The 26,372-nt window shown below is 33.2% G+C and overlaps 3 protein-coding genes across 11 annotated transcripts in view; 2 read left to right on the forward strand and 1 right to left on the reverse strand.

The window, feature by feature from the left end:
• The first annotated feature begins 1,677 nt into the window (after positions 1-1,677).
• Positions 1,678-18,776, forward strand: LOC119835306. Its single transcript, XM_038360055.1, has 5 exons — positions 1,678-1,738; positions 13,399-13,481; positions 13,942-14,394; positions 17,816-18,036; positions 18,298-18,776. The coding sequence occupies exons 1-5, from the start codon at positions 1,708-1,710 to the stop codon at positions 18,740-18,742; spliced, it is 1,233 nt and encodes a 410-aa protein (XP_038215983.1). The 5' UTR covers positions 1,678-1,707; the 3' UTR covers positions 18,743-18,776.
• Positions 18,777-19,234: 458 nt separating this feature from the next.
• On the reverse strand, positions 19,235-21,547 carry LOC119835292 (THO complex subunit 6). Its single transcript, XM_038360027.1, has 4 exons — positions 21,260-21,547; positions 20,785-21,174; positions 20,146-20,308; positions 19,235-19,581 (listed from the first exon to the last, which is right to left on the reverse strand). Exons 1-4 carry the CDS (start codon positions 21,361-21,363, stop codon positions 19,261-19,263), a joined length of 978 nt encoding a protein of 325 aa, XP_038215955.1. The 5' UTR covers positions 21,364-21,547; the 3' UTR covers positions 19,235-19,260.
• A 554-nt stretch (positions 21,548-22,101) lies between these two features.
• Positions 22,102-26,372, forward strand: part of LOC119835174 (serine/arginine repetitive matrix protein 4) — a 23,273-nt gene continuing 19,002 nt past the window's right edge. For 5 of the 9 annotated variants that reach the window (XM_038359857.1, XM_038359856.1, XM_038359854.1 and 2 more), the window contains exons 1-3: positions 22,103-22,362; positions 22,524-22,783; positions 25,077-25,181. In XM_038359857.1, the coding sequence (XP_038215785.1) occupies positions 22,545-22,783; positions 25,077-25,181 (344 nt within the window). In that variant the 5' untranslated portion in view covers positions 22,103-22,362; positions 22,524-22,544. Of the gene's footprint in view, positions 22,363-22,523; positions 22,784-25,076; positions 25,182-26,372 lie in introns of all 9 variants that reach the window. The other 4 variants (XM_038359851.1, XM_038359853.1, XM_038359859.1 and 1 more) reach the window with 3 other exon arrangements.

A 26,372-nucleotide genomic window follows, 5' to 3' on the forward strand; every position in this document is an offset into this window, starting at 1 on the left:
ATGTATGTCACGAGTAATTATAATAAATGTTTATAAACACATCAGATAATTGAAGCTATCAATTTTTGACAACAGCTTTAAAGAAGTATTTATTTTCGCCTGAATTAAAAGCGGCCAAATGTTAATTATTTTGTGCTTATGTGATTATTTATTTAATTAACTTTGTATTAAGTTTGATTGTGTAAGATTTAAATTTTGAATTTAGGTAACTCTTACAGCTTATCTCTGATATATTTCTTATAACGTCATTTTTATTCTAACAAGATTTGTCAGTTAGTCAAACTTAAATCCATCTCAAAAGCTTACTTTATATTTTGTACCAAGTTATTGTCTATATGCCTTAGGTAAACATGGACAGTGATAAAGTATTTCGGTAACTTATAACGTACCTATAACATTACTAGCTGCGCCCCGTGGTTTCACCCGCGTAAGTCCGTATCCTGTAGGAATATCGGATTAAAATGTTGGCTATGTGTTATTCCAGTTGTCCAGCTGTCTACGTACCAAATTTCATTGCAATCGGTTCAGTAGCTTTTGCGTGAAAGAGCAACAAACACGCCCACATCCTTGCAAACTTTCGCATTTATAATATTGATAGGATAGGATAGGATGAAATATGAAATCTTTGGAAAGCTCTAAATTATGGAAATGTCATACAACACCAAAGGTTAATTTTGCGGAACAATCTCAACAATCTTAGCATAAATAAATATCGTGCCCGGTCAAGAGAACTCTAGCATATCGCACTCGTGTCGTCGTGCTTTGTGAAGCGCGCTTCCGCCCACACGCTCAACGGTGTAATGAAGGTTCAAATCGTAATCACTCCATATAAGTAAAGATGCGAGTTTTAATAAAAATGCCGCTGTGATACTTTATATATTTATGATAGTGGTTTAAATTGTACATATTGTTTTAAAGGTCATGGATATTAACGGACATCCTGTTATCTTCGTTGATTTAATTTTTATATTATTACTGCATTTATGTTTTAACTAAACATAATTGTTGTTGACCTGCTTAATTTTGTTTTCGATGAAGATAGAATCCTTGACCTAGGTAAACAAATATGTAATATATACGTGAAAGTTGTGTATGGATGGAAGGAGGGCTTGTTATTCTTTCACGCAAAAACCACCCAACAGATTTAGACGATACTTGGCTAGTGTTGTTGCTTAGATATGTACCAATTAACACACAAGCTATTGAAATAGGAACTTCGTTTCGTAACTAGTATCTGTGGTTTCGTCAAAGGGTCATACCGACACAATTAATTGGAATATTATATCACAATTTATGTTGGGTATTCTGTTACTGGCCTATCTATATATATTACTATCGCCTCTCGTGTTCTACATATATGTTTATGCCGTGCATCACTGCACATCTATGAAGACTGTAAGTATTAAATTACTAGCACATAGAAAAAGTGAGCAACCAGATTACCAACTATTTTGAAACGCTTTAATCCACTTAGTGATTAATGAACAAAAGATAAGCAGCCGAATAAGGGATCCTTTGCTGATCCTAACTTTGCAATGAATAATATGTGAGTAAGCTCCAATTCTTTGTTGGTCTGGAGTTGGTAATGAGTAATTTCTGAGTAAGCCCTCAAGTTTATCCACCCGGCTGCGACTTCAACAGAGAGTGACGTTTAGACGCCGCATTTGTGGCGTGCGCGCGTGCCAAACCGCACCTGTGCAGACAGACATGAAACGCATCTTACGAAGACTGCGAGAGAGTAAGTCCCTCGTATTATCTACCTATATTATGTATACAATATACAGTTCCCGTGTCATAGAGTTTGTAACCAAGCTCCTCCAGATCCGCTTGACCATTTTTTGGTGTTAGTATTCAATAGGTCTTAAAAAACGTAAACAATAAAACAACTATGCAGACAACCCTTAAGCAGCTTAATAAACAATTAGTTACATATATAAAACATCACAATCAAAAATTGTGTCAAGCAAAATTTTGCCTGCATATGTATTACGCAGAGTTTTCTAATGAGCGAAACAAAACTTTGAACATTATTGCCATGGAATAGGCTGTTCATTGCAACAAATGTTTTATATAAGTCTACTCAGAAATTTTATTTTCGATATTTTTATAGGCGATTGAGACCTTGTTTTTAGTACGTGTAGCTCCTAGTAGTCACTTGCCTAAATCCATTAAATAGATTACTTTATATGCATTATATACTTATGTATATTTTATGAATTTAACATTATCATTGCTATTCTTACTTTCAAAAATAATTATATAAATATTCTTGTAACTTGTAATAAAAATCAAATTACCATTATATCCAATTTATTATAGGGATTAGGATAGGCAGGTACGTTATAAGATGAATCTTTATGCGAACAAATGCAGTCAATTTTCACAATCAAAGGATGTTTGATTTGATAGAGGCTAGAACATTGAAAACCTATAATTCATATCGATCGTTGAATTTTTTTTCTTGGGACCCTAAAATGTCTTCGGCCTTTTTTATTTGTCCAATTCTAGGCTTAAGCACTATACTCACGCTCACACAACATTCATTTATTGACTCATAGACACCCTGCGTTATGGGATCTCAATTTAATAGCTTTCATTAATATTTCATTAATTGGCTATGGTATCGATTATTTAATTCATTTTAACCCTCTTTTGTAAATGTAAATCGATTATAAAAAATTCAGTCAGTCGTATAGATATCTTCAGGTAGAACAACCAGTTCCTTTTCAACTCCTTTCTTCTTGTTTTCAGCACAAAGTAATTCTTCATCGACTAGTGTATAAGGTTCAATATTATAAAATACGCAAACTGTATTAGTATACGACTTGTATTCTGCAGTAAATGTAACAATATAATGTATACTATTTCCCAGGTGTTTAGATAAATATGTAGGATATGTTCATTTGCGTTGTTATCTTACAAAATAACCGACAAATCAGCTAATCCCACGGTCTGCAGAAATTATACTAATTAATGGATATATTTAAATTGAAGATTTAAATCTTGGTATTGTATTTAAATAATTAATCCAATAATTTAATTGTAAGAAAATTATATGTAGGATACCTCATTATACATTTAGCTAGTAACATTACATATACTTTTGGTGGAGAACTCTAATTAGGTATATATTTTTTATCAAATTAATTCCGAAAGGTCGATATAATTAATTGATTGTGTCATTTATTTATTTTTAAATTAGAAGGTAATTAACAAGTTTTATCGTAAGGTCAATCGTTGTGACGTTATAATTCACTAAATATGTAGCTGTATTCTCGATCAAGATAAATGTATAAATGTACGTCAATTTCGGAATTCTTTCGCCGGTCCGTCAGGACTGAGGACAGAGGCATCGCGCCGAGAGGTCGTAGGTCGCGCGCGCAGACGCCACGCCTCCCTAATTGCGCCCCACGCAAATAAATAATTTTTATATCCAACTCATACCGCACATTTTTCCACGTACTTTCCTGAGATACGGAATACCAAGACGATGTTAATCGGTACAGCGAATTGGTAATTATACTCTAGCAACACTGAAATGCAGCGTTTTGCTCACGATTGTCCATTAGTTGTTGCATAAATGAAAAAAAAGTGAGATACGTAAAGAGGTGAGATATAGCACCCATTAATGTGTAAAACAATAAGATTCAGGGGCAAGCGAAAAAGAGACGGCCTACTAAGCAGTTCTGTGGTCCTGAGGTCCTGTTCTATCTTAACAAGGAGTCCATGGCTCGATCACGGTGAGCAAGTACCAAGTAGAAAGCGCCAATCTGGAAGAAAACAGAGGACAAGGACTTTTTAAACTAAGACTAGTAGTTCGTAAATATCTATCACTGAAACGGAAATATAATCACAGATAACAAAATAGTGGTATAATGCATCTGCCCGATACCATACCACACGCGTCTTCACTTGCATCGGTAAAAACGTTAGTGGCCTCTGTCTTTCTTTGTAATTTATATACATATTTATTTACAAGTTACTTAGGCATTGAGCAGCATGTTAGCTTAGTACATAAGCTGAGGCATAAGTATATATACGGAATCATATATATGTTGGGAAAGAACAAGGGTCGATTGTTAGGTTCTCATCGTTGTATACTTTGATAAATATAATTTGTTAAATAAATTACTGCCTAAGCAGTGGTGGCTCAGTGGTGAGAACCTCGGACTTCAAAAATCGATAAGTCGGGGTTCGAAGCGTGCAGGAAATAAATTGATTTTTCAATTTATCTGCGCATGTAGATAACATCACCACTGCTAAAAACGGTGAAGGAAAACGTCGTAAGGAAACCGGCATGTCCAAGAATCAAAAGTTCGACGACATGTGACATCTGCCAACCCGCACCTGGCCAACGTGGTGGATTATGGCCTGACCCCTCATAGGAGGCCTGTGTCCCAGCAGTGGGAACATATAAGGGCTGATGATGATGACCTACTGCCCAAAATTGTATATTATATACTACTGGATATTTCTTCTACCTCATCATTCAAATTTATTACTTTTCTCAGGTAACTAGATACTTACTTAACTCTGCATCAAATTTAAATTGTTATTCTGAAGATTTTATAGAACATTGTGAAAACTAATTGTATTTCTACAATAGTGATTATTAATATCAGATCAGAGTAACATTTAGTTACAAATTGATTGCAAAATTTGCGTCTATAGAACGATTTGTGAACAGTGACATTCTTTAGAACGCACATTCCATCAAGACACGGCAATTGTCTATGCGTCTATGCAGAATTTTATTCATCGTGTGCTTCGCTTTATAGAGTTATGGAAAAGTCTTCTCATAACCCGGGTCACTCACTTGCGTGCGAATATTCGTATACCTATTTTTGCGCTCATATGGGAAATTGAAATACATTTGCAAATGTCGTCTCACACATTGGGTATTCGAATTTAAACGATTTAACGACGGAAGTTTCTCAATTCACAATTTTATTAATTTTTTTAATATATTATTGAGTTAAGTCCCGTGTGCTGAAGTGGGGTATGGGGTAGATGATAATCATCTTTCACTGATCGATTTTCTTTATGGAGAAGTAGGTTTTTTATGTCAAAGCGGGCAACTGACCTGGTGGTTCACCTGATGGCAAGCGATCACCACCGCCGGTGAGGAAACGGGCCTCCGGCTCCCCCATTCACCGAACGAAATACAGAGCAATGCCTCTATTTCACGCCGGTTTTCAGTGGGGTACTTTGAAATGTGGTATAAACGGTACTACTTCGGTGCGAGCTGGCCCAATTCGTGCCGAAGTGTGCTCGACTCCTACATACGGTGATCAGTTTTCTGTGACTCTCTAGATCGAGACATTATATTTTGTTAGTCCCCACCAGCAATCGAACCAAGGACGCCTCGGTTCTACGCTCACGCGTTAACCACTGTACCAAGGAGGTAAAAGTATCCAAGTAGTTATTGATTTAATAAGGCTGTCTTTAAAACACGCATGTTATGCTTGTAAGTTTTTTGATATGAAAATGCCATTCCTATCTATGAAACTTCCAGTACCTAACGTATTCTCAGTTCTACGGTTCGCAAATGCTTGTCGAATTTATTTGTACCTAGCTGCCAAGCTTCAGAGCTGGAGAAGGCGTGTCCAATCGAAACGTCATTACTTATTCGTCACAGCCCGAGTTGGTTTGCGACACTTGAAAGTGTTCCACTGACCGCAAAATTCCCTTTCTATCGCATCACAGATGTTATAGCTTTTTAACTGCTTCTTTCTATTCCGATCTGTTTCTCATTTATTTTTGTGTAGCAAATATTACATAAAGATCAATTGAATCATCTTTAGCAATAATTTTAACGAGTAAAACGTCCTAACATACTTAAAGCTTTGAAGATGGGTTTGATCTTAACAATATAAATAGAACCAAATTTTAACGCTCCCGCCTCAGGGGAGAAAATCTTTGTAAGAATTAAGAATCGTTCGATATAAACTACTAGTATATAACTTTTTGTGTCCATTTATATGTTTGTATATGTAAAAATCTCATAATTCTTTATACTTTTGTTCTCATGTATTCAAATTATTCGAAAATTGTTCGAAACAGTATTGCAGTTGTTTATTTTTTTATCTATTGACGTAAATCATATAGTTTCATTCGTTATGTGGATTTGATACATCCTAAATACAGATTGAATAAAATCAACTATATACATATTATACTAGCTGCGCCCCGCGGTTTCATCCGCGTAAGTCCGTATCCCGTAGGAATATCGGGATAAAAAGTTGCCTATACGTTATTCCAGTTGTCCATCTTTCTACGTACTAAATTTCATTGCAATCGGTTAAGTAGTTTTTACGTGAAAGATCAACAAACATACACACATCCTTACAAACTTTCGCATTTATAATATTACTAGCTGCGCCCCGCGGTTTCACCCGCGTAAGTCCGTATCCCGTAGGAATATCGGGATAAAAAGTTGCCTATATGTTATTCCAATTGTCCAGCTATCTGCTTACCAAATTTCATTGCAATCGGTTCAGTAGTTTTTGCGTGAAAGAGTAACAAACATCCATACATCCATACATCCATACAAACTTTCGCATTTATAATATTAATAGGATAGTAGGAAGTAGGATTTTTCATTTATATTTAATTTACTTTAGCTAAAAAATACGCACAGAATTACGTGTTACTGTTCTCTATTTAATTAAAACTAAGCCAAACCAATTATTATTGTCCAATTGTAATACTCTTAGTGTAATATGCCCGCATTTTCGCTTTTTCGCCGATTGCGTGTCTTGTAGCGTGGATTGCTCTTACATAGAATGTGGAGGGTCGACAAAAATGTAAGCAATTGATAAATATCAATTTTTATTGAAATTTTTGTAAATGATTTCTAGTATGTTATCTTAAAAACGAAACATCTGAATATGTTGTTAGGTTTGTAAAAAAAGATTTTTATTTAAATATTTGTACTGTATTTGAAAATATTTTAAATAATTCAAAACCGAAATGATAATTATATTCGATACAAAATAGCCGTCAACGTACACCGTCGTGATATTTGCCTACGGTACCATAAATCCGTATTGTCCAATTTATATGTTGCCGGTACACAGTATGCGCCTGCGTCGAGTTCTCACGGTACAATTATCAACTACACTCATCCTTAATTTTATCCTGCAGCCTACCAGTCTCGACCCGGTTGCAATCTTGCACTGCTTTCGCACATTCAAGCGATTGCGAGCTAATTTCCTTTTGTTTTTTTTTCATATAAGTAGCGGATGACCTATTTGAGTGACACACATCCCTTAGATATAAAAGCATTACTTGGTAATCTGTGATTATTAGGTATGTATGCACTAGGAACACCTACATAATTTTACATTTTTGCGTACTCAGCCATTTTACAAAAACGTGTATTTAATAAGTTTTAGGTTTATACAACTCTAAACTTCTATTGTTCTGTATTTTATTGAGAGATAAAAATAATGATACACTTATCTTCAAAAATGTTAATTAATTTCAAAGTACAATATGGCAATGTATAATAATTATTATGTTCACGTGTTATCTTGTAAATGTAGGCGGTGCTAACAAATCGTCTATGGGCTTAACTTTATAATTTTTTGATAGTGATCTTGAGATGCGTGGGAGTGGGATGGGCTGACCTGTGCGCACGTACCTAAAATGGGCAATGTTTTTTTTTATTACGTTTAATCGTTAATTTCATATAGAACGTATAGTACAGATAAATGGTTATTAACAATAATTATTAAATAGCTATGTATTACTGAATTTTTTTTACACCCGACTTGATGTTTCATAAAAAGCTTTTTTTTAGAACAGAGGTCTCTTCTTTCAATACATAAATAATGCAATCGACTTCCTACTATTATCCCTACAGTGAAAAATGCGAAATTAGGTAAAGCTATCTGTTTGTCCGTCTCTTATTCACGCCTTATCCGCTCAGACGATTTCTATGAAATTTCATACAAAGATTGTTGAGAAACAAGAAAGGTCATACTTATTATTTAATCCCGGAAATACCACGAGAGCAAGGACTGTGCGGGTAAAATCCTGAACTTTTGATATAGTATTATATTATCTGCGCCTTTGACTACACGGGCTAAGTCCCGCTGAAAAGCTAGTGGCGTACATATTATCAACAGCCATAATATGCCAGCCCTCCAACTAACACAATACGCATCGAAAACACACATTCAAGTCAAAAAAGAGCAAATACAGAGTTTCTCGCCGGCTCTTCTCTGTAGAAACTGCCTTCCGAACCGGTGGTAAATGTTATAACTGTGTTATATGACGATCCAAAAGTGCTTCTATAGGAAGTCTAATTGAATAAATAAATGTTTGAGTTTGAGTTTGAGTACTATTTTTTTATTAAATATCTACTTAACATATACCTACGTACTTATGTCATTACAAAATTGTTTATGAGCCCTACAAATAGTTGATAGGTTAATTTGTCCTATATTTGAAAGTAAAGTTTTGTTTTTATTATAATATGGGTTGAAAAAGTTATATTTTAAGTAGAGAAAGTGGAGAAAATTCGTAAAGTTTCATTCGCCACGCTCTGATTTCAAGATATATCTGTTAACTGATTTAGTACAGCCGACTAATCTTATCAGCAAATACCTTAGTCGTTAACTTTACTTATCTTAAAATATTAACGTCATTTTATAAAAATAAATATAAGTACATACACATATGAGAAACTGGATTAGCGCAATTATTTAGACACACTTGACATTTGACACTGGGAATTAAGCCCGAACATAGATTCATCTATAATTTTTAAATGGATATTGATGTCCGTTGGTTTCATGGGAAAAAGATTAAGTTTTTACGTACGATTACACAGATCTCTGTTCCCAAAGTCTCTATGCTTTAAAGGATGATTCGTGAAAGAAAAGATAACAAAGAATTTGCCGTTAAATGACGCTGCTGAGAACAAAATATTATGTCCAGGTATTATATCTTTATTTGCATATGTATGCAACATTGTCAACCTACTGTAGTACACATCCATGTTGTCCCCAAATATTTGCCAATAAAAAATATAAGGCCATTATTTTGACGTGACAATGGCGTGCGTGCGCGCGCCCTGTCACGGTATGTCACTCGTACGCACGTTTTCGGCAGTCGTGAATCCTGCGCATTCCCTCCCGCGGGAAACGCGTTCCTGGCATACCGATATGCCTCTCGATCGATTCTTTTGTCTTTTTTATCGGATTAAAGCGAGAATGTCGAGCTCTTATTGAGATTTCAAGTGTGGCGCGTGGAATATACCTACACGTACCATAAATAGTAGCACATTGTATTCGCGTTTCTTTCATTGTCAATCTATCAAAAAAGGAGGGGATTCGACTACTTTTTTATATTTATCATCTCATAAAATTTTTCTGGGTTAACCGATTTTTACGTCTTTTATATTTGAAAGCTGTTGCCTCCCTTGTGGTCCTATTGAAATTTCGTCTAGTTCTGACAATTTGACAGCGGTTGATATTTTTGCTAAAAAATAATTATTTGGTTACATATGTTATAAATTCTAAGAAATGTGTCGCTATTAAAACGTGTATTAGAGTAATTATTTTGTTATTTACTTGTGTTTGATTTACGCTAGAATACATTTAGAAATTAAAATCCGTTAAAAAGTTTTTAATTTCTAATCATTTTGTAAAAATCTATATCAATCACAAGTATGGACCATAAAAAATACTTACTTAACTAGACATTTCTCAAGTCAGTAATTAAAAAACTAATTTTATTTCTATTTTGATGTAATAGCAATTAAGTACGAAATGGAAAGTACCTAATTAATAAAATTTCATTGTATTGTTTAACATTAAGCATTAATTATACATTGAAACTTTTCAAAATTTACATATTTTGCAATTTATGCTAACGAGAAAGATAGACACAAATATGGAAACAGATATGTTAATTATAATATCCACATTAATATTATAAAAGGGACACTTTTGTATTTTTGTATGTTTGTGACGTTTTCACGCATAACTACTAGTTCGATTCGTTTTTTAATTTCACCATTAGAAAGCTGCAACCACACTGAATGACATAGGCTATAAGATGTACCACGGGCACGGGTAGTATTATATAAAAATACATAACTCGTAACCAAAACAAAATCGTAAATATGAGTTACGGGAAACTCATCTAAATTGCCAACAAAGAACGTTTTAAAACACGGAACTACACATAAATGCCTGTAAAAATGAAAATATGCATAGCAACGAAGTAAACCGTGAAATTAAAACCAACATGTGCAAGGCCCAAGATGGCGTAGAATTAGCGGGAAAATACATGTATCCATGACAGGTGTTGGTTTTCGCGAATAACCGAACCGTATCACCGCAATGCGGATTGCTTTCCGATTTCTTAGAATTAACTGGTCCGAAATCTTACTTGCATCAAAGTAAATCTCTTAACGCAATTTAAATGTGTATTTTTAAATATTAACAAGCCATTATTTTAAATTATTACGTCAAACCTGTCTAGTAAAAGCATTTCATCAATTTTTATTAACTTTGGTTCACATAGTTATTAAATTAAAAAATAAAAAAGTAGTAAGCCTATTCAGGAAAAAAATAATTATGTACTTAGCTAAAATCAAAACTTATTATTTTGTAGATATAATAAGAGACGCTTTAAGCTCACGTAATTATATTCGCATTACGATTTTAATTTAGATTATGGCGGATGCGCACAAACCTCGCTAGTGATTACTATTCTAGAGAAATTTCATAGCTTTTTTTTCTAAGCTGAAGCGAAAGTTTTCCTAGGTTAGACTTTAAAAACATAATATTATATGAATAAATGTAAAATTTTCTATGACCACAAATGTCATTTGTATACAACTACCATAGACAACCATTTTTTTCTGTAAGGATTAGAAATATTTGTAATATATGAGAGTAGTACGAGGCCTTAAGGTGATCTAATTTAAAGGCGCAAAGTGTTGATTGTCTGCCTTTTTAGCACCCCTGCACCATTTAGCTCCACCGTGACTAACGAACTTAATGCAGCACCTGCGAGTAGGAATGTACACGATAATGATAAACAAACGTTTAGCTTCGGTCTCATTAATACATAGCTTGCTCTTCAAAATGTTACTAGTGTGTACTTGAAATGATCTGGAAATTTCATAAAATATCCTGTTTACTTTACTGCTTCGAAGATACTATGGTTAGTTTGTTCGTAGAAAAGTATAGAAGCTGAAGCATACGTAATATTTCACACGGCACTATTAGGTAATAGTGATATCATTAATAAACAATTATTTTAAACATAAAACTATACCGCCAGCAGGATGTCACCTCAATAGCACCAGATGAGAGGGATCAGCTTTCAAAATGAAGAAAAATCATCAAATTGATTTATCCAGTCGAAAGTACTAAAGTAACGAACACCAACAAATTACGGTCCAATTGAGATCCTGTTTCTTTTTTGAACTCTGTTGAAGAAACTTTAAGAAATGAGAATTGTTTACTATTTTTTATGCCAAATGATTTGTCTCAAACGTGACAAATTAATATATATTCAGTTGGAGTGCACTTTAACTAATGATTTTACTGCAGATAAATATTAGTTGTTTACTTAATGGATGTTATTTAAAGGTTATTACAGTTTCGTCCAAGCACTTGTCGTGGCTCCCCTCGACTGACCCGGGATGAAAAAAAAAATAGTGAAACAATTTTCTCATTCGGTCCATCGTTACGAAGTTTATTTGGAAGCTGTTAAAAACAAAACAAAATAAAATAAGTCTCCTTTATAATGTAAATTATAACAATAACATAACCGTAAAACGTGAAATGTTTTTTTTTGTATAAGTTAGAAAGTGAATGTTATATAATCTAATTCAGTATTACAAAGTTTAAATTCTTTCCTATTTAACTTTATGATGCACTTCAAAGCCTTGCCGGTCACTATATTTTAATTAAAAAGGAATATTTCAGTCTTCCCAAGCAATTCTCATAAGCTCATTGATCGTAATAAAAGACCTTTGAACCACACCACATTCTTATACTCATACGTCTAAATTAAGAAAGTGCAACATAATGAATGTTTCGTGACCGGGGCTGTGTCGAATGAAGTATCCCAAGGCATTTAGCGAACCCGCCGCCAACTCGTGAGAAATCATTTTTTTAAGACCCAATTATGGTCGAGAGCCATATTAGCAACTAGATATCCGAGAATTTGTACGTAGACGACTTACAGTTAATCTAATAAATTGATACAGACATTACGGCTGGAATAAAATGATAATGCGGTGGTAAAATGGAATTGTTTAAGTCTGTAAAAGGATTGCTTATTACAGTTCTCCGATTGTAGGTGATAATTTAAAATTCTATCAAACTGATACTGCTGGATAGGGTAGGCAATAAAATAATATTGACTCAGGACTTCCAATAACTCTTGAGATAATTAGCGCTTACAAAGCTACATAAAATAAAGGTAACTTTTTTATTACATATTCATATACTACGGATACCTACAAACCATAGACTATACATATAACATGGACTCATCAATTTATCAGTTTTAGCTAATCTGTTGTTTTAGTTTCAGTATGCGATGTAGGTGATGAAATTGATATGAGTCGTTATATAAAAAAACTTTTACCGAATCATTCAATAAAAAAAATATATGTGATATTTTCTCAAATCACACGAATTATAAATGCAGTACGGTGTGTATCAGGATGTAAATATAGAGAAGAAAAACTCCTTAAATTGTATGTTGCATTAATTCCTTACTTTCAGTCGTTTCTGTTTCATGGATATTGTATAATATTGACAGCATATGCTACGAAAACTACACGAAACTCTACGTCAATGTATATCGTAGAGCCAGTAGAGCTATGAATCCCAATCGCCATCAAGATATTTCGTAAATAACTATCGAAGTCTCGAAGTCAGTCCGCAGTCGTCGATTGGCGCGCGCGGTGGGCGGTAACATGCAATCGGTAGCGCATTTTACATGAACCAGTGTGGACCACACTCATTGTTTGTCGTAATTGTTTATGCCCAATAATCCGCTCAGTTGAACATGGTAATTCATTAATCATATCGACGGTGTTGTGTTCTCTCTGATTGACTTTTTTTTCCATTTCGTTGCGTGAGCGGTTTAAGAATTTTCGTATTGTTTTGTAAGTTTTAGGTAGTTGTAGAGTTTTTTTTTAAGTTGTTGGTATTAATTTGTTTTTCGACAATTTTTTATTGTTTATTATTAATTAAATACAGTTGTAACCGCTGAAATTGACTGAGATATATAAAATCATAAAAATGCAATTGTGTACATAAAAATAAACTATTATTTTTCTTTTCTAAATAATATTGTGTTAATTTAACAACAGTATCATACTATACCGTTTTTTAATTTGTAATTTTTGTATTACAGAACTTCTGCCAAAAGATTTACCACCACCGTACAGTGTGAACGATGGAAATTACGAAAACCAACTCGAGGAACTGCGTAACGAGGTAAATTATAATTTTATTGTAACATGCAATTGTTTTCATGCAACTTATTTGTTAAACACTTTAAATGCATATTTTGTTTAAAAAAATATATTATTTCTGTCCATAGGTCGAGTGTTATTTTTTTTATAATTAATTGAATACAAATGTGAAGTTTACCATCAATTTATATATAAAAAGTTATCTTCAGCAAGTTGCAGCCCATAATTTTTTTTATGGACTGTGACATAATATAAGGTGAATATATATAGTAATTTATTATTTAATGGCTCTATCTGTAACCAGAGAAAATATAATACTATAATAATAAATATATAACATATAATAATATAGTGAAACACTCGTTAAAATCTCCCAACTTTTAACCGACTTTTAACATAAAATTTGTAAACTTAAATATAATTTTAAAAAGCCTACATTTCGTATATAAACGGTTTTAAATATTTCTATTGATTATTAACAGGTGTTACCGTCTCCAACGCCGCCGGTATGCGAAGTTATAGATCTATTAGCCAATTGCAACATCACCAACAATAGTGATAAATTTTCAGAAGTAGAATACGCCGAAATAGGTGACATGGGGCTTTGGCATTCCACTCCTCTACCGCATAGACATAAATCGAAAGTATCCCTCACTTGGGTACTGAAAGAGAACATAGATAACAAATTCGAAAAGAACGAGAAAACTCTTTACACAGATAAACAAATAAAAAAAGATAGAGTTGTAGGCAGAAGTGAATGGACAAATCGGAGGTTTAAAAGTGCTTGTGATAAGTTTAATGGTGTTTATTCGTGTTCCGACTCAAGTGATGAAACAGAATACGTAAGAAAGAAGCATAGACACCGTCATAGAAGGAAGAAACGGCATCCTAGATTCGGGTACGACATCAAGGATTTGGATAGTTTTTTAAGTCAGGTATTTTATTTTACATTTTCTACATTACTCAATTATAATTTTAGATCAATTACTATGATTATAATAACACAGTTATGCGTATTGTACGCCTTTATTTTTTTTTCTTAACTTATTTGAAAATGGAACTGAACTATGCCGTTCGATAGGTTTAGTTGTAACGAAGGTAACATGAATAAGATTACTTTACTATTCCATATATAAAAAGAACAGATAGCTCTTAACTAACTCGGTAACTCTTCTAATCAGTCTTTTCATAGCTAGTTACAAAAAGTTACGAACATTGAAAAAACAGTGTTTATTCGGACCTAGTAATGAACCGGTGAATAAAAATGTCTTTTCGTAGCTAGTTATCTAAATACTAGTTACGAAAGTGCACGAAACACTAAGAGCACTAAGGTAATTCGCATGAACAAAGTTCCAAGATCTTAGGGTCAATTATTAACTATTGTCCCTCAACGTATCAGTTATGTAAATTATATAAACTAAAAACAATAAACAACAGCATTTTTATGGTCTTGTTATCGTTATAGTGTAAGAAACTCTATGATCAAACTCTACAATTCCTACAATAATTATTTTTCTCACTAATTACTAATTATTTATTATCTTGATATTTTGCATTAAACACATATTTTCATTTCGGCAATCGCCATATCGGACCTCATTTAAAAGAGATTCTAAGAATAAATCGACAATTATAAACCACATCTTCGTGTTGAAATTAGAGCAAGATAGACAAAAAGAACGATCAACGTACTGAGATTTAAACTAGGTAGCGAGTAACTATTTAGACGGTAGCGAGAAACCTATAACCATTATACTATCTTTATACCATTTGCCTACAAACCTATTTCTGCAATGTAAATCAGTTATTGATTAAAAAAAATACTTAAAACTAACTTTCCGAGTGATTATGAACACAAAATATTTTACGCTAAGTACTTAGTGAAAGTAATTTTACAAATTTGTTTCATTATGAAAAACAACGCTGCGTTTAAATGTTACGTAGTATTAAGTATTGTGAACCACATTACTCGTGTAGTTATAAATAAACATAAGCCGCGAAATTACCAAATTGGTCCGAGCATAAATTGTACGTTATTCACAAAATTTCGATGGTATAATACGGCGTTTCGCGGTTTGCGGGCCAACAGATTATCCGCTGTAATTTTATACCCGGCTTTCGTACAATCTGTGGTATTCGAATTCCAAATTTTCTGAGAATCATGCTTCGATATTTAAACGGATGATGATTTATGTACTTTTGAATTAAATGTTCTAAATATACGCGTAGACATTTAATAAGTGTGTTTATAAACCAAATTTCCAAATAATTATAATTATTATGATTATAAAAATATTTCATGATCTCAGGCACAAATTTGTGAATAAAGTATTTGCCAAATACATACTGACGATGCGATCCAAAATAAATGTGAGTAGAAGATTCAAGCAGAATCAAATAAACTGCAAAAAATTTAAGGCTTTCTAAATAACTATGGCATTTGAGACGTGATTAATACATAAAGGTCATTAACGTTCCTATTCCTAGTTGAAACGCGTAAAAGGTACAGCAATACACACTCATTAATTATTTTTACATAGAACATATTGGATTTCATTTAATTCAATGCTTTAACTGTAATATTTATAGTAATATTTTAAAAAATAAAGCGCATGTTATAATATAGACTATCCCTCTTTCTCCGAAAAAAAAGATAACTTTAACCAACTTTAACTTTTAAAAGGGTTACAATTTTACATAACAGTATAGAAAAATAATAAATCATTGCTGTAGTAACGAAATTACGATTGCGGCCCACAATTATTAGTTTCGTTTGACCTTTGCCTCGCAGACTTTATAAATTATTGGCAGTGTGAAATTTTTAAATTATGGCTTCATTTATCTTTCGTGCCGCAGCTATTATTTACAATTTAAATGCGTTACATTAATGTTCATATTATATTATTATCAAGTATAGTCATTGTCTTGTTAATGACTTAAGAAAATTTTTCGTTTACATCGTTATTATAAAAAATAAATAGTTTTAAAAAAGAACTAAAAAGACGCTTTAATGATAGCATCAACTAAATTGTCTTACTTGCTCCTATGCAGATTATACATTAGTAAATTATTTAATCCTGGCTATCCTCATAAAGATAATAAAATAAACTCATGAAATTGTTAGCGACCCTCATAAGTGTACAACATTTGAATTAAATTTGTCCGTTTAAAGTGGATCAAAATCAAGTCTAAAAGAGAGGGATTCGTGCAATCATACAAACATACCGGTGAAGGTAATATAAGCGTGTTAAATAGTTTTTTATACATCAATACGCATTTTCATTTTTTTTAATTATTCCGATCAGATATTGGTGCTATGCATAATATCACAGGTGTGCGATTTCTTAGATGCTGTGATGTGTTCCCCGGACCCTTATTACCAAGTTACATTGAATTTTTTTGTTCGATAGTTCGATAGATAGGTTTTAGTCGTGTGATAAATTCTATAATTTCAAAATATGTAGTAGTAGCTTTCCGCCCTCCATTTCGCTCGTGTTTTCTACTTCAAATTGTTTATTTCGTGAGTTTTCGAAGAGGCAGTAGCTACGCAATATTCGCGGCTATAGATGCGTTTATCTTTGCAATTATTTATTTGTTTTTATGTTATTTCATTTTTTTAAGACAGTTCCGTCAATTACATGTTCGAGAATTTATTTTTTAATCCCCGGTAATAAATGTCTGGATAGCTACCACTTTTACTTTGATATTGTAATTGATAACCGTTCTTTTGGGGTCTATAAAACATCCATACTGCATAGCAATTACTTTTTAAAAATATTTAATGAACATAAATGTTCTGCTTGCTACTTAATTATATGTATAAAAGAAAGTTTTTTCGTGTTACTTCAAAAGCGGAAGAACTTGCCCTTTTTCAAGGTCTAAAATAATATATCTCTACGCTAAAATTAAACCATATCAACTCAGCAGTTTACGTATGAGAATTTATCAACGAAACACTTTTCGACTTGTGAAATTGTAATTAAAAATGTTATATTATTTATAGTTTATTTCCTAATATTGTTTGTAAAAGAAATGAGGAGGCCCATATCCTTTTCCTTCCCCTTCCCAGTCCTTTCCTTTATTCCTCTCGCCAATCCTTTCTTAATCCCTTCCCAATTTAAAGTCGGCAATCCAGTTGTACAGGCGTAAGGTCTGTAATCGACTTTACTAATGTTCATGGGCGGTGGTAGCGCTTACCATCAGGCGTCCCACCAGCTCCATTGCCGCCCTTGACATACAAAAAAAAAAAGAAATTGTAAAAGAACCAATCCTATTTTAAAACGATTATAATGAATGTACAATACCGAAAAATAAGTTTGAGTTAAAATTTGATAGGTGACATATATCTTATTACAGGCCTCATTAGATCACCCCGGCAACATACCAGTAGTAATAGCCTTCCCTACAACATTATACCAGACTCAGAAGAACCTACAACGCGAGTTGCCCTTGCCTCTTGGTACGGTGGTCAACGCAGTGTTCAAGAACCAGCAGTGGTTGTACACACAGACGCCGCACGGGGACGAGGGTTATGTGCTGTATAGCGCGTGTTTGCCCTTGGGAATACTGCCTTCTAGGTAACATATTTAAAACTACTGTTTAGGAACAGAGACATGACGTATCGTATCGTATCTTACTATCTTTAATTCCCCTCGGCACTTTTATTATCCTATTTAAAGTCGGCAATCCATTCGTAGAGACGAAAGGTCTGGAAGGAGGTGATACACTGAATATCATACATTCAGGCATCGAGCAGTGCTAAATTGTAAAAAAATAAAATTTCTGAGGACAAACATGTCGCTATAAGAATTTATTAATAAATATTATTTCTTTTTCAGAACATCGCTTCAGAAGAAAACGCCATGCTGGGAGAGCAGCACAGATATTTATCCACGGCCGTGTGGAAACCTCACAGATACCGAAAAGGAGCAACTTCGCGGCCGAACGCGGTCAGAGAGCAGCTACAAACGCAGGAGTCTTTACAAAAGTTCTTGGGCGGAAAAGGACTTTGACACGCTGTACTTAAAGACTAAATCAGTGTCCAACCTAACGGATAATAAAGAAAACTTTAAAGGTGTGCGTAAACATACTTTGTTAGTGGTGAATACAGATTATATAGGCAGTGTGTTGAACAAAACATTGACAGTGAATAAAGGTGATGTGGTCACGTTAGTGCCAGGACTCGGGGAGAGTGATGTGGACTCTGAATGGTTTTTGGTGAAAAAATGTGACGGAGCTGAGGGTTTTATCCCAGCAGATATTGTGGGGCATGGCTTCCTGTGAACTTGAAGAGACTAAATTGTTAATTCTTCATGAATAGATAATAATTAAGTATGTTTGTTTATGAATTAATTAAATTATACTTGTTTATTTTGCAGTTTAATATTGTCTGTTATCCCACATTCTACAACCCTAAAAATTACAAATGCAAAAATGTGTCTGTTTGTTTGTCTTTCTTTCTCGTCACACTGGAGCGATTTTATTGTATGACAGGATGTCCAATCATCCTGACCTTTGTAAACTCTACTTTAACGCATGCAAATAAGGTTGAATTTATTTTGGTGTACATATAACTTAGACTGTTTATTTTGAGGTACCTTGACCATTTACAGTATATTTTTTTTAAAGTTAATATATAAATAATACTTTATACTTGAAAAAAGACTTATAGGATAAGCTACTAACTGTTATTTCCCTTAGAATTACTATTTCGCGAACCTGTGGGTAATAATTACTTACAAACAGCCTTAACTCGAAGAGTCAAAAAAAACTAAAGGCTTGTTAAAAAATATATTTCCACCTTATCCAAATCTCAACACTTGATCTCTATAATTGAAAGTCGTACACAAATCAATATCCGGACTGGAACCAGCGATAGCTAGCACTTTATTAGGATCTGATCGCATAATTGCAGAGTAAACTGTTGTGGATGACACTGGCAGTTCAACTCTGATCTCTCCCGAATAACTGAGCTGGTACAAGTGCTTTGATGTTCCACCAGCGACTACACAGTCATCATGGAAAGAGGCCACGTGTATACCGTGATCAGGAATGTGGAAGGCAGTCACTGCATCAAGGGATCGTAAGTGCCAGAGTGCGAGACGAGGGCCACCACCACAAACCTGTAATATTTATAACTTATTTGTTATGGTTCTAAGAGTGGATTTTAATTAAGTTTTGCAAATAAAATTATTCCTGGTGTAATTGGATCATGGTAAATAAAATTTACCACTTTTTTTAATAAAGTAAGTCACTTATTACAAGATTTACTATTATGCTTTTATGTCTCTTCTGATCAATGGTAGCATCTATATCGAAATGCTATCTAGACCTAAGCTATTCTACTTATGTAGTACATGAAAAAATGTTTGTGAGAATGTATTCATGGTTTAATTCACTGAACAGATTTCGATGATATATTGAAAGTGATGTATATCTTATTAAGTAGAATAAAACAGCTGTGGGATTGTGCTGTTCAATTTTAAAAGAATTGTAACATTTTGTGAGACAGAAAGAAACTACAAATTATAATTAACAATCCAAAAATCCAATAGTTGAGGGGTCTCCAACTCACCACCACTCGACGCTCTAACAGAGCTGCAATTCATGATTATCATCCCAGAAGGACCATAGAATGATCATAGGAACTAATGCTTACTTAGATATATAATCATGTCAAAACTTACAATCCAATCTTCACCCAATGAGGCAGCACCAATCCATTTTCCAATGTCAGGGCGAGCTACCTTGCTATTCTTATGTGGCTCTATTTTGTTTTGAGCTTTCCCTGTTCTGTGATCCCAGAGCATTACTAAACCATCTTCCCCCGCTGATATCAATTGGTTATTGCTGGAAACACATTAAACCATGTATTTTATCAAATAGAACAAAAAAATTGTTAATGAAAATCTGCAGGATCATAATATTGTGTAGATATGTACAATATATTCTAATTATCTGACTTTATTAAATCGCTTAAAAATACTATACTATCTTGGTTAAGTTAAAATTAATATCACTTATGTGAGTGTGTGTAAAATATATAAAAACTAAGCCAGAAACATATCTAAATGAGTTTCGATTATTGTATGGTCGGCTGTTGTGTCACCCCAATCCCCTTGCCCATGAACTCAACGGCAAATAGGCTGAAATGGAAGCATGTACTCTAGGAGGCACTGGTCTCGTCGTCTACATAATTGAAATCTTAATCACCTCACCTGCTTATAGCATTGCGACTGATTGCAGGTCTTTAAAAAGAAAAAAAAATATTGTGTGGTAAAATACTTTATCGTTAAACCTCTCTTTTTTAAAATAGGAATACTTACTTTCCATGAATACAGTGTATATAATTTTCATGGCCCTCATACTTAGTTAATAAGCTACCATCTTCCAAGTTAAAAACATACACCTTATTATCTCCACAGCCAGCATACAGTCTCTCTGCATCATCGGATACCCATAAACTATTTATATCACATTGTTCTATAAATGTCTGAGATTTTATCTTGATAGTCCATGAAGGCTTACTTAATTTTGGACTTACAATAGCTTTCCATTCCCAAGCAAGTATTTCATTGACTGTACCAGCTATTAGGAACTTATCTATACTTGCTAGACTACATATTGAAGCGCCTGAAGTGATTTTGTGTATTTTTTTGGGTTTATTATAGTCCGGAGCAATAAAATCTGGATCGGGACGCAGGATACCGTCTAAGCTGAAAGAAAATACATCATTTACCCCATATTTACTATTTTCATTAAAAATTACACAAAACCAAGTTTAAACACGTAATAACTTACTCAAAAATACCGATTTCTCCATAAATATCACCGGCTACCAAATATTTTCCGCAAGGCGAAAACGCTTGACAAAGTATAGTGTTATATAAAACTTTGTCAATCATTATAAAAGTAGTTTTTACTTTTTACTAATCGCTCTACTTAAAACTTTCGCTTTACTTTATTTTGTAGAATCAAAATAAACACCTAACCTCTCTTTAATGTAAATGTGTGTCAACAAACTTTGTTTGTGATCTAAAATCCAAATTCCAAAGCCAAATTGTACTCTGTGATCACTGATCTATCGTCTGTAGTGATACCAGACACAGAGTAAGTAATATAAAGTTAACAGTGTTGCCAACCTCAACTAAGCGTCCCCCTTTAGCGTCATCTCCAAATCCCCCTGTTTCCCCCTAACACTATAGCAAGATCACCCTAGACTATTTAAAAAAAAAATTGTTCCAAATAGACACCTTGTTTCAAGGATAAATTGAAAGGGAAAGAAAAAGTCGTACAGTATTATTATGCCCGCATGAGTATTGGCTATTATTGTTTAATTCTTACCATAACTTACAGATTACATTTTTCTGCTTCATAATATTTAATTCCCCTTCTAATTTACGTAACAAAAACCGCTAGAAAAGAATTTTCCCCTAGAAAATTCCCCCAAAAATGGTGATTCCTGAAAAAAACGTCAAAAAATGTTACCCCTAGGGTATACCCCCAAAAAAATAAGTACCCCATTTCATATATCTTGCCCCCAAAGTTAGGGGGAAAACCCCCAAGTTGGCAGCACTGATAAAGTACCTATTTCCATGATTTGTCATTTTTAATCGAACTTAGTTTTCGTGCATAGGCGCACAAGGCCTTCTGAAGACCAACTTAAAAATTTAATTTGCATTCATCGTAGCAACTATCGCATTGATTAACAAATAATACTATGCTGAATATGTTAAACAAAAATTTTAGTACGTGTAAGCCATAGACAAAGTATAGGTATTTTCTTTCATAAAAATATGGCAATTGGCAAGAGCACGACACTAGTATAAAAAAAAAATCAAAACTCTTCAATCAAAATGGACGGGTGTTTTACGTGCAGAATTTAATTTAGTTCCACGTTATTGGTGAGATATTTATATGTATGACCTAGTTTCTATGACAGATATTAGTAAACGTGCTTAACTGATAAACCATAATATGCCTAAATATCTTGTCTTATTTTTTATAGAAATTGACTATTTGGCGAAGTCGCAATTTGTTTTACAAAACCTTTTTTTACTTTCAGCTAAGACTTATCCCAGTCAAAATGTATAATGGGATCGGATTACAGACTCCAAGAGGGTCAGGCACAAACGGTTACGTGCAAAGAAATTGGGCATCAGTAAGGAGAACTAAAGATTCTGTCAATTACCGCACAGAAGAAGAAATCGCAAAACTAGACTCGGCGTCTAACAAACAACCAAATCGCGAAATACTTGATCATGAACGTAAAAGAAAGGTGGAAGTGAAATGTACCGAATTAGAAGATAAATTAGAAGAACAAGGGTGAGTTACACAATTGCTTAGTGCAATTTAAAGTAGTAATATTTTAGGTTAAATTTTTGCTCTCATTATTTTTGTTATGATCGATTAGTATTTATTTACTTAGAATTAATTAATTATGTTTTAAATATTCATATAGAGATATTCATGGTAAAGCTTTGATTTATTTTGTATATTTACCGTGACAATTTGGTTATATTCATATAAAACATTAAAAGCCTAATTATATCTTTTTAATTTCTAATCAAATAACTTTTTGCAATATTTATGGACAGAAGTAATTTTTAAATTGTTTATATCATATTGATTAATACGATAATATAATGTATAATGTTACAGCAAGAGAATGTAAAAAAAATGTTTAAGACTTGAATGGGAAGCTGAGACCAAGTTTATAAGCTAATTTGGTTATAGAATATACCCATATATTAAAATTGTAATGTGTATTGTAAATTGTTATGTTTAATGTAAATTAAAATTAATGAAGTGTGTAAATTTTTTACAACTTACTTAAACCATGTAGTAACATAAGGAAAAAATACAAATTTCACCATAAATTCCACCAAATATCAAATATCAATGCAATGCTTTGCTTGAAAAGTATAGTATTATATAAAACTGACAGTCATTATAAACATTAGTTTTTACCTTTTAAAAATGGCTCTTCCATTGTCAATCCTTTCCTTATTGCTTACCCCTTTAAAGAGGGCAAAGCATTTAACCTTCTATCTACTAATGTACTTAGAGAGTGGTAGCCGGTTACTATCAGGTCACCACAAGCTCAATTGGCCTCTATTATATATGACAGACTCAGACTGTAAACCAATTTCATGTACAAAAAGAGAACATCGATAATAATAAAAGAAATTACATTACAATATTATGTAACCTTTCCAGTGTTATCAGCCATCAAATAATCAATAATTTTAACAGCATTTGTGATAGAAATTACTACTTTTATCAAGTAGATAAAAAAATGTAACTTTCTGCACCCATGTTCAATTTTTTTTGTATTCTTTAAATTTCAAATTATTTATCAGAACATAATGAATTTCAGTGCTATAAACTAAACATTTAAAATACAACATTCGATTTAAAAAAAAAACTTAATTGGATTAGAGTGTGTGTACATCTTTATGGATGTTATAGGAACAGAACCACTATTAACCATATGCATGATCAGTGGAAATGCCCTAGTTGAAAGAATTTTACTGTTTTCTTTTCATATCTGTTTGAATAGTTTTTTTTTTTAATATCTTGATAATAATCTGCTACCACGTAATTGTTGTGTAGCGTACGCTTCCAAAATGATAGTTTTTTTTTTAAAGATAATATTTCTTGTGACAAGTTGTAGACTACTTTTAATGAAGATAATGAATTCGAAAGCTAGTAGAAAAAATCTGTTCATTAGTTATATATGAATGAATATTATCTAATAGGTTGGATATCATGAACGGAAAAAAAAATATATATATATTATATATATATAGACGTCATATGGACAGGTGCTGCATTTGTATGTTGCCTCTGGTATTCATTTCTTAATTTCACTGTTTTAATCTTTATAGAGCTTAGAAAAAAAAACCCTCTATTTCCCACCAGCTGTTTGTTTTAAATATTAATCCTAATCTAATATTTACATCCTAATCCAGACAGAGGAAAAAAAACAAATATTATTAAAATACGTTCGGCCATTCTTTATTATAATTGGTGCAAATAACACTTCTTTATTTTTTATTGGATCATTTTTCTGGATTACTATTTATGTGTATGTTCAACAATCTGCGTGATCTATTTCATGAAATCCTACATGCGCACGCACTTGTTGTATCGATTTATATTCTATGACAACTATCGTGACACCCCAAAGGTCCTATTATACTAGTCCACCCTATTCTAAGGGCAATAGCCCTTGCGCACGAGTCAAATCAATAATTCACCGGAGCGGGACCAAGCACCCTTCATATAAAATTGAAATCAACCCTACTCGTGTTCAGTTTACGGTCGCGCGCCATGCGCGTCTTATCGCATATTTTATTGTTTTTCTGAAAGTAATTTCGCGATTACAACACCGTATCATGCATTGGTAGGTTCAGGTGCGATGTGGAACGATCGCTAACAGAGAATTTATTTTTAAGATTCCATTACACATCGCTTGTTCGTAGAGAGTCTACGTAAATTGTGGCATTGCGAATCGGCACAATTGATTTATTTCCAACTGTTCTAATTTTGAAATTCTTGTCTATTATTGTTGTTCTTTTTAAATAATGAGCGTGTCCTTGGTGTGGCTGCGCAGGTTGCCGAAGGAAGAAATTGCTGCGCGAGTGGCGGCCTTTAGATCGAAGCTCTCGGAGACCAGCGGCGACAAGGATGTACAAAGAGACGAATACGGGAGAGTAGCGTAAGTGTTTCTTGTGTAATATTTGCAAACTTTTACGTATTTTAACTCTAAACAGCGTATATTTTTGTTTAATTTTACGAGTTTGCGTAATAACGATCGATTTTATAGCCTACCTATACATCTTAAAATAAATTTCTACTACTAAAGGCCGTTGTTAGAGATTAGAGAAAGCAATTTGTATTTTTTTTTATATTTTTTATTTCATTATTTATAATTCTTGTTACAAAAAGGATAAATATTTTTCCCTGAGACATATTTCTTTTTAAAGTGAGGTCACTTTTAACGTCGCTGCATTTTAGCCATGCTCTAAAAAGTTGAGGTTTTGAGAAGGAAGTGTCGAGAGCGTTCTTAAGATCTACTCTGCGTTGGCTTTCAGGCCAAGGCCGTGCTTGAGATTCTGTTTGAGTTGTGTGTCAGGTGATCTTGCTAAGGTGCTCTGCTTTGTCTTTAGATTGGCCACCCTTAATTCTGCTTAGTGGAGCCTCTGTCCAATTAATTACCTTACCTCGGTCGACTTTTCATCGCGACTGAATAATGTGCATTGTGAATACTGTATCATCAGTTGCTTTATACAACTAAATTTTAAATTTTTAAAGAAACTATGTTAAACAACCAGTCAAATGCGAGTCAAACTCTCGATCAAATAGTTCCAATAAGGAACTGTTAAAGGTATAATTAGCTAAAGACCAACTGCAAAGAATTGGTCACCCATCCAATTTACGACCATGCCAACCGATGCTTAGTCTCGTTTTTTTTTTGTTATAGTGGCATAAGAACTGTGTCAACTCTTGAAAATTTCAAATGTCTATCACCGTACTTGAGATATAGTTAGGGGACAGACGGGTGGTTGAACAAACGAAAAATTAAAATATAAATCCTGTGTGCGTTTTGGATCAATAAAAGTCTTAGTATTTCTTAATTGTAGCTAATTAATGATATAAAAATAAAATAATTAAATCGTTATTAAATAATAACCACGACATTACAACAACGTGAAGGCCAAGGTACTATAAAAGTGTAACACAAAAAAATAGAACAATTGGAAGTACACGCGACATGACTGAATTAAATCTGATATTTTTTTAACATGTACATAATTATTGAGAAAATTTAAAATGCATTTGGTATCGATGTCAAATGTTTGTTATGTATCGGATTTCTTTAGCGTATTAGATTAGGAAATATAGTATA

Source organism: Zerene cesonia, chromosome 20, assembly GCF_012273895.1.
Source record: "Zerene cesonia ecotype Mississippi chromosome 20, Zerene_cesonia_1.1, whole genome shotgun sequence".
Taxonomy (NCBI): domain Eukaryota; kingdom Metazoa; phylum Arthropoda; class Insecta; order Lepidoptera; family Pieridae; genus Zerene; species Zerene cesonia.